This window comes from Platichthys flesus, chromosome 2, assembly GCF_949316205.1.
Source record: "Platichthys flesus chromosome 2, fPlaFle2.1, whole genome shotgun sequence".
Classification (NCBI taxonomy): Eukaryota; Metazoa; Chordata; class Actinopteri; order Pleuronectiformes; family Pleuronectidae; genus Platichthys; species Platichthys flesus.
The window spans coordinates 2,592,330-2,608,602 of NC_084946.1; the positions used below are offsets into that span (position 1 = coordinate 2,592,330).

The following is a 16,273-nucleotide window of genomic DNA, read 5'->3' on the forward strand; positions in this document are numbered from 1 at the left end:
TTTTTCGATGCATTAAAATCTAAAATCAAATCAAAAGTATTACACTATTATCAAAACCTAAGACTCAAGGAGCAAAACATAGGCCCAGATTTGCACCATTATAAGCACAGTGTCAGCTTCACACTTTTTCCCAAACAATATACACAGTGATTTGCAAAACACTAATTACGCTTGTATACATTAGACACAGAAGTATATCATGATGTCACTTCCTTGCATTATCAAAGCACTGATAAATGACCAAACCTATGAGCCAATTGTTTCAACACAGCCATCAGGTGCGCAAACACATGATTGCTTAATATTAGACACACCAATCAGGTTTAAGCACTATAAAAATGCAGCATGTGAGTTCACCTGACTTCCACCAAAATGGAAGGAGTCTGAAGAAGAACAAAAGTGAGGGTGAGAGGGGGAATCCAAGGAGGAAGAGGAGAAGGAAGAAGAGGAAGAGGCGGAGGTCGTGCCAGAGGTAAAGGATGAGGGGAGGTAGAGGAAGAGGAAGACCTGGGGCAGGAGGAGGATGTCCTCAAAGAAGAAGAGGACCAAATTTATCAAATGAAATTCGTGCAACACTAGTTGACCATGTCGTGAACCACAGATTGAGGCTGAGGGAGGCTGGACTAAGAGTTCAAATCTTAGCAGATAAACAGTGAAATCTGTTATTGTAACCTGTACTGGATACAGAAGATATTTGCTGAGCTTACAGTGTTATGCACACCACTGTAGTAGCATGAAAACGGGGACATGTTTTGTTGTGATTCTCGATTTTGACATGTTGACTGCCTGTATATGGAGAGAAATAAATTATATTTTCATCAGTTTGCATCATTGGTCTTGTGTAGTGTTTGGTGAATTTATTGTATATTTGCACTTTCTCTGTGTACTTCACTTACAGTACTCTAATCACTGAAAAGTGGAGTTGTTTAAAGTGTTTTAGGTTAGCAACAGCAAATGTTTCATATTGTAATATGTCTTTTATAAATCAGTGTATAATTTTGAGTGTTTCATTTTGAAAAGGATCTGCGGTGTTCTGCTAATTGGGTGTGAGGTTGTACTAATTGGGTGTAGAGTTTTGAAAACCCGGGTCCTGTTTTCAAAATTGTGCTGAAGCAATCGAGAAAAACTGTAGGACAACTTTAGAAGATAGTCATAAGATTTAAGGGAAAACTGAGTAAGGTCAGATACACACTTACAATCCATTTTAACAAAATGAGGACTATGGACTAACTTGCACATTGCTAGTGTGAGAATAGCCTGCAGGAGCAGGACAGATATAAATCAACCAGATGTACCCGATAAATAAAACGCGTTTATTTACACAAATATTTTCAAATACTAGTCTTCTACATAAGAACATAAAAATATATACAGTGATGTAGGGACTGCTCCGTTCACAGGTCAACGTGTACATGTTTGAATTTATTTGCATTTTAAGGTTTTGAAATGGGGGAAAAATAGATGTGTATGTGCTGGGTCTAAAACGTACACTTTCAAACTTTGACACTAAAACGCGGGGCATGATTCTACCCTACAAGTGCTATTCCACATTTCAACCTCTATTCCTCCCTTAACATGGTGGGGAAAACGAATAAACTGTATAACTCATCACTAAGCTTACCCATGTCACAAGACTAACAGCACTTCAGTCACCTGCAGAGGTTTATTTTATCATGGTGTCAGCATGTTCACTAGATATCACATCTTCAACCTGTATCAAGGCCCGTCCATGACTAACGGCCACAAAATAAAATGTTTGATCAGTCTCTTTGTCCAAACTACTGAGTAAACTTTGGTTATGTCTTGAAATTATTTCAAGAAAAGCCCCTTGAAGCAATTCAAGGATCTAGAAAGCAGCACGGTTGAGAAAATATTTCGTCAGGAACCTGAATGACCCTTATCTGGCTTCTTAGGAGCTCCAAGTAGAACACTAGAGTTGATCCAACCACTGGATGGTGATGACCCATATCCAGCTGTCAGCTGGATATAGGTCCATTCAGGACAGCTTTAACAACGCCGGACATGATCAAAAGATGACTGGTGGTCTGGTATGGTAAAATATGTTTAACAGAACTACTCAGGCAGAGAAAGTGTTGAAGTGTCATTGTGTTGACATACACCAGGAGCACAGGGACAGCACCAAACACTTCCAAAGTGCTCTCTGATCTTGAGGGTGTTAAGACTCGTCAGGAGGTAAACTAAGTGTTGTCTTCAGGTCTCGTTTTTGACAGTGCTGCAGAAGTAAACTATTCAGGATGTGCTCCTTTTTGGTCCTGATGGCCAACTTTTCTTTTGCCTCTTGTTGATTTACTTTCTCACCAGTGCCTTCACCACCCAAACTAAAACACACAGGAGGATGTGATAAAACCCAGAGTCAGCCATGGATGACACTCGCTCTCAGACTCCCCACATACAAACATACACCCATTTGTATTCACTACAGCTTGTGGGAAAATAAATGGAATACCTGCATGTTTCATTTACACAGAACATTCATTTCAGATGTCAGCTTAACACGTTCATTTGAGAAGGAAAAACATCTCTTTTTTTCTTTGATGACAGCCTCCTCCAGACAGAGGGTTGGTGAGGCGCAGCCACGCTGAGTTAGGTTGGATGTGGGAGGGGCTGGCAGAGAGGCACCTGTCTAGTTTCCCTCTCCCCCATGCTGGATGGTGGTGTCGGTGGGGGAGATGAGGTGGAGTATGTGTGGATTTAGATGGGGGTGTCACTACGGGGCGCCAGCAGCAGCGGGCACCGGGGTGTTCAGGGCAATGGTGGCAGCAGACAGGACCGGCGAGCCAATAAGAGGGCCCAGGGCAGTGGAGGCTGGCAAGGCAGAGATACCTGAGATGAGTCACAGACAGCATTAGAAAAGACACAACATAGAGTCTGCTCAGGCATAACCCAACCAAAAGTTAAAGCAAGGTGTTGTGAACTCGGGCTGGATAAATGAAGTGAAACCAAAACAGAAAAGTATGATGGGAAACAATCATACTGAGAGCACAAAAGTCACTGAGTGGCATCATTCCACTTTACACAAATGAAACTGCATTTACTTTATTACTATTCACTTTTGTAGATTATATATACACACGAATGTTTGAATGATGTTAGCTATTTCAGAGGTCCGTGAGTCAATCTCCACAATTTTAAACCCAAATATTTCATAATGAAAGCTCTGTATTTCCACTCGACAAAAAGCACTGCTTCATTAAATGTACGCTGAGCTTTTAGTTTGTAGGTAAATTGCTTAAACAAGAAACTTACTGATTCTATGAATGTTAATGCCTGTAAATTTATTTTATTTTCATTAATTTGTTTTTGTTTCTGTTTCATGTAGGTGTTTCTCTTTACGTCGTCTTTTGGACCAGGGGAGGGTTGTGGGAGGATTAGGGTGTTAAAGAATGAAAATAAGCTTTAAATGATAATTTAATTTTGCCATACTTGTGACATAAATAAAAATACGTTATTTCATCTTTTATTCTCCTTCCTGACAACAAGTCAGGTCTTTCTTTCGTAAAAACCACCACAAATGCAGAAAAGATATTGTACCTAACTTCTACAATCCCTATCGTTTTCCTGACAGTTACCAGGTTTTCCATGATGCAGGGGCCCTGAGATGAGTACATTGATGGGGTCAAGTCTCTCCTGTGCTATCCCAACACGGCCTGGCTAAAGACAGAGTAATAAATATGCTGTTTGCTAATGTCAGTACAGAAGGTTATCTGATATCAGTGAGATAACAAGCCAAGTGTTCTATTCTATTTACAGTTCATCTTCCTTTCAAAGATGTCAAACAGACAATTTTACGTTTTGTATTTAATAGGGCCCATATCCGAATGAAATCATACGGGGAAGGAAGTACGTAATGTGAAGTTTCAATAACATATTTCCTAGAATGGACTGAGTAAAAAAGCCTGCGGCGTGACTGTTTTGAATACTTTGAGGTTTCCTACTGATCCTATTCAAGTAATTATGGATAATGAAAAAACAGCCCTGAAAAGGTTTTTTAACACAATATGGGCCCTTTAAGAGAAGCTTCGAAGGCTTCTTAAAAACTTAATGTTCAATGTGTGATCTTATTCTAAGAATCAAAAACTCTCAGCTAGGGGAATGGAAAATCCTGTGCAGATGGGTATTTCATTATATATTAATCACTATGGAGGTAAATTTGACAATTAATAATGATATTCTCAACCCTATGACGGACTTTCACTTCTTCAAGGAAAACAGCCTGATCAGAACAATCAGCTAAACTGACAGCTGTTGGCCTACACCACCATATTCTCTAAATCAACATTGAGTCCATTGTACCCCAATTATTTAAGACACCTACACTGATGTGAACGTAAAGTATATGTAACCAAATATATATTTATGCATTGCAATGGTGAGGTCAAAGGTGAAAGAGATCAGTGGTCTAGATAATATGCTTACACTATGCAGATATCTGATCAGTTGTTTTCCAGTACTTTAATGTAAAATACAAAACAGAAATTACCATCAAAAGTACTACTTGAATATAATAAGAGTTAATAATAGTTAAAATCGTTTTAACCGGGTTTGATATCAAAGAAACATTATGGAGAAAAAGTGATCCTGTCAAAATCTTTTACCGAGAGTATAGTGTGGCAGTGTGATAACTTAATGGCACACGTGTTCTCACCAGTGATCATGTTGGCTGTGCTAACAGATGTGTTCCCACTGGGCAGGTTGGTTGATCCGGCCACACGAGACTGATCTTTCACAATGGGGACTGTGGAGGACATAACATAAATAAGTAATTTCCTTCTGATAAACAAAACCATTGGATTATCTAGGAAGCCGTATTCATGAAGGATTACAGAAATAAGGGTGATCCATGGCTTCACGGGCGGTAAGCCGGGCTTGGTGGTCATAGCGCAGCAGCTTGTCCAGGAAATCCAGAGCCTCTGGGCTGACCAGATGCTGATTCTCACTGTGGACAAACCTCTCCCATCGCTTGCGAGAATGCCTACGGGCAAAAACAAAATAAACACCTGAACTAGGACATAAATTTACACTGAAGAAAGTGGAGTCTTCTGATCATTAATCAATACATGATAGAAATACATGTTCATCATGGAGCATTGCTAAATCTGCCTTTTCATCTTTTCTGTACTACAAATGGCAACCAAGCAAAAGCCATCATAACTATTACATCATCATCATCATGTGACTGTGGTACCAGATCTCACCTTCCCAGGATGTCATTGAAGCGAGGTTCCAGCTCAATGTTGTACTTGTCAATGTAGTCATAAAGGTCTTCAGTTCCGAGAACCTTGGCTATTCTCACCAACTACAAGAAAAAAAAAAAAAAAAAATATATATATATATATATATATATAAATATATCAAGGAACAAACAGATTGTAACCTCCGGAGACACTGAAACCTTCATAGAAAACTAGGTGGTCTTCACTTTCATGAGATCTGTGGCCAGATATGCTATTTTTTATTGAGTCGATGTGCTCCTTCTGTTGACTCTTGCCATCATCCTGGCTTTGTAATGAAAAGACCTATGTGGCTTTTACTATAAAGTGGCCATATACGCCTCCAAACACATATCAGGTGCTGAAGGAGACCAGCAGGAGAATTTGGCCTGCTTTGGTTTTACCTGGTCATAGTTGTCATGGCCATGGAAGAACGGCTCCTTCCGGAAAATCATGCTTGCTAGCATACAGCCAAGACTCCACATATCCAGACTGTAGTCATACATCTGAAACACACACACGTCTTAGAGGAACCCACGTCTGTTTAAAAGATGACTTATTTATCACCAAATGTAAATGATCCAGCTCCCTCTGGCAATCAGCAATAAACACAATTTTTTAAACCTGCAACTGCAGTGTGGGCCACTGACAATACAAAGACTATTTGGATGAGGCAAATTATCTGTCTATGGATCCTGCCAGACCTATATATATATTTATATATATATATATATTGATAATACATCAATATCAAAACTGAAATTCAGTTCAGAGGTTTTTTTAATCCATGAAACAGGAATTTGTTTAAAATGGTAACAGCAAAAATCCAGACCAGGAATTTTTTATTTTTTCCTGATTAATTATAATTAATCAAAATGTGTTGAGCAGTTTATAGTGATGTTTAGAAAAACTAAGTCATCATGAATCAAAAATAAAACCTTGGAAACAAATGTACAATTCTTATTCAAACACTGAGTGAGGTTTAAAAATACCGTCACTGGTCCCAGTTATGGTCCGTCCTCTGTCATTCTTTCTCTCTTACTGCTAATGTTGCTATTGATTGTGAGGAAATGCTGGTAGTTTCCAAAACTAAGATGTCTGACTTGAGCTCTCTGGTCTGCTGTGTACGTGTTTTTTTTAATTATATATATTATATATAAAAGATCCAACAGTAAAAATGCTTTGGTTTGTCAACAGCAGCATCTCTGTTTATGTGGGACAGATACTTCTGGTCCTACGGAATGCCATTGGCCAAACAAAAAGATCTCCACCAACGTATATCACATAATTCAAATATACCAAATCCAAACTGAAGAACCCAATCTTATGGGCAAACCTGATAGTCGACAAGGAGCTCAGGTCCTTTAAAGTAGCGGGAGGCCACTCTGACATTGTACTCCTGTCCTGGGTGGTAAAACTCAGCCAGGCCCCAGTCAATAAGGCGCAACTACAGACAGAAATGAAGCAGTTAGACAGCTCTTCTAATGGGCATGACAAAAACCCGACTTATTCATATGTTAATAATAATAAAATAAAAGAAGAAGGTTGCTGGTTCGAATCCCACTCTTTACCATCTGCATGCCTAAGTGTCCTTGGCAAGATACTGAACCCTTAAATGGCCCCTCATAAATGTTGAGTGTACTAAAAATGTAAGTCGCTTTGGACAAAAGCGTCAGCTAAATGACATGTAATGTAATGTATCTGTTTGATGACTAATTCATAGGCATTTTCACATTTAGTGTCCAATGAAAAAGTTTTCTGGAATTCTTAACCCCCTCCATATGATACGTAGGGAGAGATGACATCCAATTCATTGGTTAAATCCACAGGCATAGGTGGTGGCAAAAAGTTGGCTGTTGTCATGATTTTTGTGATGCCATATACTGTCTGCACAGGGGGCATGATGCACATTCAGTGCTATTGGCTTCTGTTAATGCCAATAAATATCAACTAATACTCTCTCCATAGCTTTATATTTTAACAGGACACATGAATATGTGGAATAAAATAGCACTCTTGACATTTGTTTCTATTGGTCTTCAGCAATCCGGATGTCTTGTTTTGGTTGAAGGTGTACAAACTCTGACTGTGTGAATCACTCACCTTGCGGTGTTCATGATCGATCATCACATTATGTGGCTTCACGTCTCTATGCATGATTCCCATGCTGTGGCAGTAGTCCAGGGCCTACAGAGAAGCGAGCAAAGGGACTATAAGTATGAAAGTTCTTGCTCCAAGTACGTCTAAGGAGCTGAAGGGCAGCTTGAAGACTCACCTTGAGGATCTCGTACATGTAGAACCGGATGTCGTAGTCTGTCAGGGTCTGGTACAGTTGCTGTAAACCAACACAAAGCAATTAGTCTTATTTAATGGACCTGTCAACAGATAGGATTGTGCCGGTGACTGAGGATAGAAGCAGAAAATGGTTGACTTTCTGGCACAGAAGACATAGCACTGGACTTCTTTCATTTTCCTCCATCACATACACACACGAGTAAAGTAAAACATTGAGCATTCCAAAACAGGAGGGTTCCATTTTGTCACACAAGGTTTTAAAAATCAATATAAAGAGCTCCTACCTTGAAGTCTGTGTTGTTGACATGTTCAAAGACCAAAGCAGGTGTCCGGGACTGCAAATGTAAACGTTGTGTATTAAATAGGTTGCAGTGTCACCCAGCAACAACTACCACTGACTGCAGTTAAATTTGTCTGAATCACAAAGACTAATAAACTAAGGGACTAAAGCAAACTCTGAATGAACTAACTAAGCAGCCACACTGTCAGCAACACTTAAGCCGCATTCAAACATGTCCATTAATTTCCTGCAAACATGAGTAAGCAGGGAAACTCAGTCAGGAGACAAACATGTGGACAGTCATCAGGCCGGGTCTCACTTTCGGCAAATCGGTTTGTTTACCATTTTATCCCACAAACTACAGGCTCACGTGCGTCACCAAAGATGAGGTGGAAATATGTACTGCCATTCTGAACAAATGTCATGTGATTTATGAACATGCTCTTAACTAACCTTTTATTAGTCTCTGACCACACCCAAAAATTATAATTGCTGCTTACAGTGTGAATTAGAGCTACAATTGACCAACAGCTCTCACTACTTATCTATTACATGTCTGATATGCTATTAATATATATATATATATACCAGCAGGATATATATATATATGCATCTAAAAATCACATAGCCAGGGCCCAAGTGATGAATTATAACAACATTGGTCTGCGCCACACTTCAAAGTAATTCGGTTTACAATTATGTAAATACAAGCAGAAAATCTTTGGGTGCTTTAAACTTATGATTTATCAATTAACAGCATGGGCAGCAATTTGTATTTTTGCCTTCAGTTACACAACACAAAATACTAACAACACACTGACTCTTATTCCTTCCTCCTGTAAGTAGTTTTTTCTTAATTCATCGCCTTCTTTGGAGAGAGCCCTGACACAACATAGGATTACTAAACTGTATAACTGCTTAGACACATCTACCTAGCCATCGATGGCTGAGTACTTACAGACACATACTTCTCCAGCCAAAGTGAAATTGATAATCTTGCACAGGTGGTGGGCTCACCACGCTATTGGTACATTAATGTTTATTCAGAACCCGAGCAAACAAAATGTAAAACACGAACAATATATACATTTGCTATAACAATGACCACAGAGTCGAGTTTTACTTACAACAGGGTCTTTCACGATATCGATGAGGGAGATTATGTTTGGACCTCCACGCAAGTTCTCCAAAATCTTGATCTCACGCTTGATTTTCTTTTTCTTCACAGGCTAAATGGAAAAGGATGAAGAGGTTTGTGAGATGGGACAAACGAGAATTTGATCATTCAATCAGATTCGCTGACTCGATCTTGAACTCTGTCTTTGTAGAGATTTACCTTGAGTATCTTCACTACCACCTTTTCATTATTGGTGATGTTGATTGCCTCAAAGACTTCGCTGTACTTGCCACGCCCAAGCTTTCGCACCAACTGGAAATCATCCTGGTTTCTGTGAAGGGAGAAAAAAAGGACAGCAAAACAGCACTTTGGGTTAAGAGCCGTCAAGCAGCATACTGCAAGTGTGTGAGAATCAACAAGGTATTTACCCCCATTCGACTACGTGGGACTCATAGTCCCAGTACTCCCTGGGCCGGTGAGTGTTGACCTCTGTGTACACTCGGGCCCGACTTGGCACGGGTCCTGACATGTCCGACAGCTTGGCAGAGATGGTGGGGACTTTTTATCGCAGCAAAGGATGGTTGGAGTATAGGGAGGATGGGATGGAGAGAGGAAGAGGAGGGAGGGTAGGGAATAAGTGTGTATGTGGGCGGGGGGGGGGGGGGGGTGATCCCAACAGGACAAGGGGTTTGGGGTAGGGGGGGGTTTATTTGAGGATGGGGGAGGGGCCACCAGGGGCACGGTGGAATAGCTAATGGAGAAGTTGAGAGAGAAAAGATTAGAAAAACTAAATCAAGGGTTAATGCTTGTGCATCAGTATCGCCATCCCTGCTGTATAAACTGTCTCCACCAATAAATTAACAGGGATAGGAAATTAAAAATAATTGTCAATGAGATCATTATTTGACAGTAAAGGCAACACTAACCTGGCTGATGACGAGCTAGCTAAAGCTAACAAACCTTACAATACTGTTTTGCTCTGTCTCACTAAGTAAATCTGAGTTAATACAGGAACGATAACGTCACATATTATCATGAACGACCTAGAGATGTCTGGTTCATGAGGGAGCATATTATTGTCAGCTGGATTGGTGCATACCACATACTAGCTTTGTACCCGACTTCTGTGATGAGGGAGCTGGGGCTCACAAATCATGTTTTTAAGCTACTCTCACCGTGATGTTTAAAAAAGCATTTAAAAAGCATTTAAAAAAGAAAGTCTCTACCCACAAAAGCATTTTAGCTCCACATATAAATAATCACTGTCCTTTAACACAACATTCACTCAATTCTTCGTACTTTACCGGCAGGTATTGTCTTTGCATGCAATGCCAGACAGAATGAATTCTTTACAATGAGTAATGCTTACATGTGTAGGAGGGAAGCTTTTTTTTTCGCATGTACACTGTCACACGCATGCCTTCCTATTTAAGACCGATATGCGCATTCCCAGTGTAAATAAGAGGTTGATAGATATGCGTTTTCAGACATGTTACAATGGACGTGAATTAAAACTTATACAGAACCAGTAAAATTATGTCGACAGAGACCGTTTTTATTTGTTCTGTTTTAAGTTCATGAAAACTCCAAATGTAGCGAAAATGAAATGTTTTAAAGTTAAACATGTCAAGTGTGGACTTAGCTTAACTTTTAGCTATAGTCATGAAGTAATGACAAGATAGAGATGGATGAAATAGTATAATAGTAAATAAAATTTTCTAGTCTTGCGTTACATAACACCCATTCACATGCTGCATCTATGGGCCATTCGGGGTTCAGTATCTTTCCCAAGGACACTCGGCATGCCGATCATCGATAACTTCTAATTTATCATTGAATTACGAATTTTATATGGTTAAAATCGATTATTTATTCTATAATTTTAGAATTGTGTTTTACAAAAATTCACAACTTACTCACAACAGTCCACTGAATTACTGGAGCAGGAAGGGATGAGTTGTCAAATTATTGATCTTGTGAAAACAGCCAAATCTATTCTTTACCACTCTACTGCCAACCAACCATCAGAGCAACTCACATGTTAACATCTTTCCAACACAGGTCAAGTTAAGAACACGTATCTAAATTTATGTAGAAAAGTGTGCACAATATGGTCTGCATATTTTTCATTAGCTTCCTCATGGCATTCACAGACTAAAACATACTTGTCCAGAATTTTTACTAGCTAGAGATAAAGATTTTAATTGTCCCATATTGTAAATGAGGCAAGTTGCAATCAATGAAGTGCTGATGCAGGAGAACTTTGATTTTGTTTCCACTAAATTGTAAACAATATATGTTCAATTGCCACTTCATAATGTAAACTAACCTAAAACTCATGTAAATAGAACTGTCATGCAAGACATCCTACCATAAGGAGGGCTGTGATTTTGTTGAGAAGACAGGTTTATATTGTTGTGTTGAAGTGTAAGCAAAATTATCAAATTTCAATCACAACCTACATCTTCCCAAAGTAGCATTTATTGGGTCGACAAAGCTTTAAAAACTGTTTCAACTAAAACAAGACTTCATGATCTGAGGATTTATTGTGAACTAATATCTTAGATTGTATTAGTATAAGCTAGCTAGGTGACCAAATAAATTGGCAACTAAGAGTAGATCTCACTGGAATACATTGTAATGCTCATTTATATATTCCACAGACTGTTACATAAGACTTCCTAAAATTTTGCTGGCAGAAAATGATACTCACAGAAGGCTGTGGGTCAAGTCATGAAAAATCTGTAACGCTAGATGTTTGCAAGTGTCATCTAGCCAGGTTTCGTGCTGGAGATTGTAGCTTCCTTGTTCCACTTTAAGGTAAACTTCATATTGCAACAGAGAGGGGATGTGTAATAGCTATAGCGGTATGGCCTCCTACAGAGACAGAAACTACAGTTGAAACTGCCTACATGAGTAAAAGAGCTGAGACATAATGAGTCTGTATTGATGTTTAAAGAATTTGCTTAAAATGATCAAGCCGACCCCTTACAGTTCCCTGACTTTTTGTGAATGTGCATGCACTTGTGTGCAATTGCGTGAAACATGATGTCTTCCTCTATTCACTCCATCATGGCTCAGTGAGTTAATTTACCCCACGGTTGCTGATCTAATTCTGGTTTAAGATTTAAATAGTACATAACTATTGTCACCTCCCTCACAGAAGCAGGTGTGTTGCATTAATGGAGTGCAATGATGTCCCCCTGACAAGTGGATCATGATGCAGACTATTATTTTAACAGCAAAGTTGTCCATTCCATTATTTTAAACATTCATTTAGTATATAACAATTGTCAGTGGTGGTGAGCTATCGGATGGATTTGCTCTACTGTGTTTGATAAATATTTAACAGGCTAGGGTATTAATAAAGCAGCTTGCTACACAGGATCCTCATCTAATTCATTATTGACAATTTATATTTCGTTTTTAAACAACGTTGGGTTATCAGCCTAACCCTGGTACCAACGAATACACTTGCGGAACTCACCGTTCACTAGCGTGGGGGTAAAAGCGCAAATATTATCGACTAATTGGTTTTTGGGCCCGATGTGTCTCGTCTTCCAGTAAGGAAATACATTATTTGGAATAATTCACAGTGAACTAAATATTAAAATGTATAATGCACCGCCACATGACTGAAGACCTTTTCCGGATGGAGGGGATCTAGTGATCTGTTCAGTGTTTCATGTTTCTAGACACGTCACTGCCACATACAGTAGTACATTGACTTTGCTCCCACTTTTATCATATAAGGGAACAATGATTAGCAGATAAAAGAGGCGTTTAGTTCAAGGAAACTGTCAACAGCTGCTCACAGAGACATCCGCAATGTTTGCGTCCTGTTGACGTGAAAGCTGAAGATTTAGGGGACATTTCCACAGAGCAACACCTGCAGGTAACTAAAACGCGGTGGTGTACGATTAGCTAGTTAGCAAAGCCCTGATTAATCGACAGCGAGCTCAAGGTGTTGGAAAGTTGACGTCTGTAGGCGGGTCCAAACTGCTAGCCTGCTAACTGTAGCATGGCTAACGTTAGCCCTCGCTAGCTTCAACAGAGAAAATGAGCCGGCTCTACGGGCAGCAGACTAAGTGCGACAGCGGACACTTACCCCCTTGATCAACCCGGCGACCGGAATGCTTCCCAGCAGAGCAGAGTTTTACCAGGCCAACGGTTCTCGCCTCCCTCCGTATACGGTGTGCCTATGAGGGATTTCTGCTGTTTCAGAGACAATATGGCTGCCCACCGTCACCGCCGTCTCCGAGTGTTGCAGTGGGAGCCGCGGAGGGACAAACCACTGCAATGTCGCAGGCCATTAAAACCACAATCCACGCATTGCTGCTCAACGTTCATTGAATTATTGGAGCATTGATGCCATTCTCTACCCCGATGTGGACGTAGCAGAAGTTTCAAGAACAAAACAACATGTCACGTTCTGAATCTATATCTTTAAGAAAAATAATAAACTGTTTTGGAGCTTTGTGGCATTCTCCATCCCTAAAATCGCTGACAGGGTCCATCGATGACCTTATTACCACATGCTCTGAAGAACATTACAGACGTTATGCATGGCTGATATACACTTTGTCATTACATTTGAGAACATACAGTACATTTGAGAATATAGAACACTATGGAGTAGTATTACCTTGTTTTATCATACCTGCAATACAAAAATATTGTCAAAATATGACAATGGCAAATATTTAGTCAGTTATTTTAAAATGTTAATGTTTCATGTTTTTTCATGGTGTGTCCACAGAACAGTAGGGCTCTTGATGGCTGTGGCTTGAGAATTTAAGCGGGTCATCCACTAAGCAGAATGTCGGCGGTTTGATCTCAGTCACCTTTGTTCCGCATGACTGAGTGTCCTTGGGAGAGATGCTGTACCCCAAATTGCTCCTTAAGGCTGCACAGGCAGTGTTTGGTAGAGAAAGAGCACATAGATGCACTGTGTGAAAAGTGTGAATGGCAAAACTGCGTAAATACAGATCAGCCACTTACTAGACTTCTTCTAAGGTTGTCTTCCAATTTTCAGATGAGGAAGAGCAGATCTTGATCAATCAATCAATCAATCAATCAAATTTTATTTGTATAGCCCATATTCACAAATTACAATTCGTCTCACAGGGCTTTAACAGGGTGTGACATCCTCTGTCCTTAACCCTCAGCAAGAGTAAGGAAAAACTACTAAAAACCCTTTTAACAGGGTAAAAATATGTAGAAACCTCAGAGAAACCTCAGAGATGTCTTCTTGATGTCTTCCTCATTCAATGTTCAACAGATCATTACAGATGGAGAACCTGCAACATCTTCACCTGACCCAGAAATACAGATCCCACTCCAATGAGAGTGGATTGATGTTGCATTTGTCAAAAAATGTCTCTTTAAAATATCTGCTCCTTTTGTCTTCAAGACACAAAAATATCTCTATAAGGTCTATTTTTTAAATACTGAATCTCAGTAAAATTTTATTATGTCCATCATGACAATTGTTTACCTTAAATCCAGCCATGCACCTCGTAGCTCTGTTCTGTTTTTATATCATATTTTATTTTATTTCATATTGTACTGTATTCTGTACATTTTCTCTAATACGGCTACAAACTATTCAGTATCAATGTTTATCTCTTTCACTCGAGAAAAGAAAGTCTGTAAGGTTCTGCATTTCACCTAAAATGAAACCAAACAAAACCAGTAAAAACCGAGCCCTTCAAATTACGACTAGTAACTGATCAAGGTCATGATCCAGAAAGACATATATATATGGAAATTCAATAAATCAATTCCATGCCACTTTGGTTTAAGCCTTTTATATACAGCCTAAGGTTTAGGCACATGCTTCAATATAAGTACAAATTCGCTAAATAAGCGGTCTTAAATTAGCACATAGTAATAGTATATCTTTTTCCTGTTTTGGACAAGGCATTCTGAAAAGATGAGAGAATGGTTATTTTTATAATCTTTTTAGATGCTGTTCCTGAAGGATTAGTCTCAGTCAACAAAACTAAATTCACATCCAACATGATCAATGTTATAAACTGTTGAATCTGTTATTTCAACATTCTTTCAAAACAAATATTTAGAGAAAAAGTCATAAAAAATGTATTTAATAAATCAGGGGATGAAGTCCCTACTATGTCCAAAAGGGGGCACCCCAACATAAAAAAACAGGCAAACTCTTCATCTGATATAACACAATACTCATGCAACACAGCATAAAGAGATAATGCTTGAAGGAGCTGATCAGGATCTGAAATCAGGGTTCTTATAGACATCTAACATGTGATTTAAGATTTCAGGGTGCAAAGGCCCTTCAATCTTTAATAATGCTCTTAGACTTACTTTGATATTATGTTATACTATCTTTTACACCTCTTGTACATTACACTAATGCTCGTTTCTGCAGTTCTGACATGGCTCTTGTTCATTTATGTGCTTGTTTTTACCTCTTGAAGGATGTTACATTATATGGGTATTTAAAAAATTTTAGGTAACGCATGCACATATATTTTAAGCTCCTTAATTTCAATGTAGGTCGAAGTAGATAGCACCCCTGGGAGCACAGGTCCGACAATGGTGGCACAAAAATCCCTCATTTAAATCCCTCATAGTTCTTTGTCGAAACTATGTTTAGTTAATATTGTGTGGACTGCACACATCTCTCAATAAATTAGCTTTTAAGCTGCCATGCATGTGTAGTCTGTTGTGCACTGCATTCTATTGGAACCTAGAAGGAATAGGCGGCACACACAGAAGACATGGTGAGTGGGTGGCTGGGGGTTGTCGTGTATAAGGGGCCATCTAAATTTATGCTTATTTAAATTTCTGTAATTTATCTAATTATGTAATTTAGTTTAGTTAAGCCAGAAATGACTATAATACAGAGAACATTTGATCTGTATTAGCCAGTATCAGATGAGTGACATATCAATTTGGCATTGTTCAATGAGAAGCAAAGTTCAGATGTCACAGTGGCCTTAGAGCAGCAGCACTCATTCTTCACTGCAGGCGGTTCAAAGAGGTTGCTGGGGCCAGCGCGTTTCTGTCAGCAAGACTATTCATTGTGCTTTTGGGGCCTTGATTGAGGATATCCTCCAAACAATTGCTTTAGGTGTTGACACTGGTTCAAAGTTTCAGAATTTTTTTCCTCCTCCCATCCATCTTCCACTTACAGCATGCTTTCAATCGCATTTATGTCATGTCTTGTTAAAATGCAGATCAACAGGCTTCCTTATACCAAGGGGAGTTTTTCCCCTTTCAGTGTCAAAACTTAATATATGTCACAAAGTGTGTGTTCGTACGCTGTCCAGGATCAAGGGGACATATCTTCTAAAAATCTCAGTCAAACAA

The 16,273-nt window shown here is 39.2% G+C and overlaps 1 protein-coding gene and 1 non-coding gene across 3 annotated transcripts; both read right to left on the reverse strand.

Annotated features, from left to right (window-relative positions):
• Positions 1–1,292: 1,292 nt before the first annotated feature.
• LOC133959317 (casein kinase II subunit alpha) lies at positions 1,293–13,179 on the reverse strand. Of its 2 annotated transcripts, none has more exons than XM_062394451.1 (13): positions 13,032–13,179; positions 9,352–9,674; positions 9,143–9,254; positions 8,934–9,035; positions 7,811–7,861; positions 7,507–7,566; positions 7,335–7,418; positions 6,568–6,678; positions 5,636–5,737; positions 5,217–5,317; positions 4,845–4,993; positions 4,667–4,756; positions 1,293–2,826 (listed from the first exon to the last, which is right to left on the reverse strand). In XM_062394451.1, the coding sequence occupies exons 2-13, from the start codon at positions 9,450–9,452 to the stop codon at positions 2,729–2,731; spliced, it is 1,161 nt and encodes a 386-aa protein (XP_062250435.1). In that variant the 5' UTR covers positions 9,453–9,674; positions 13,032–13,179; the 3' UTR covers positions 1,293–2,728. The 2 variants fall into 2 exon arrangements, with proteins under 2 accessions (XP_062250435.1, XP_062250425.1); XM_062394441.1 differs by having other exon boundaries at positions 1,293–2,844.
• Positions 7,621–7,760, reverse strand: LOC133974884 (small nucleolar RNA SNORA57). The gene has a single exon (XR_009924711.1). It is a non-coding gene; the product is annotated as a small nucleolar RNA SNORA57 (small nucleolar RNA).
• Positions 13,180–16,273: the final 3,094 nt, after the last annotated feature.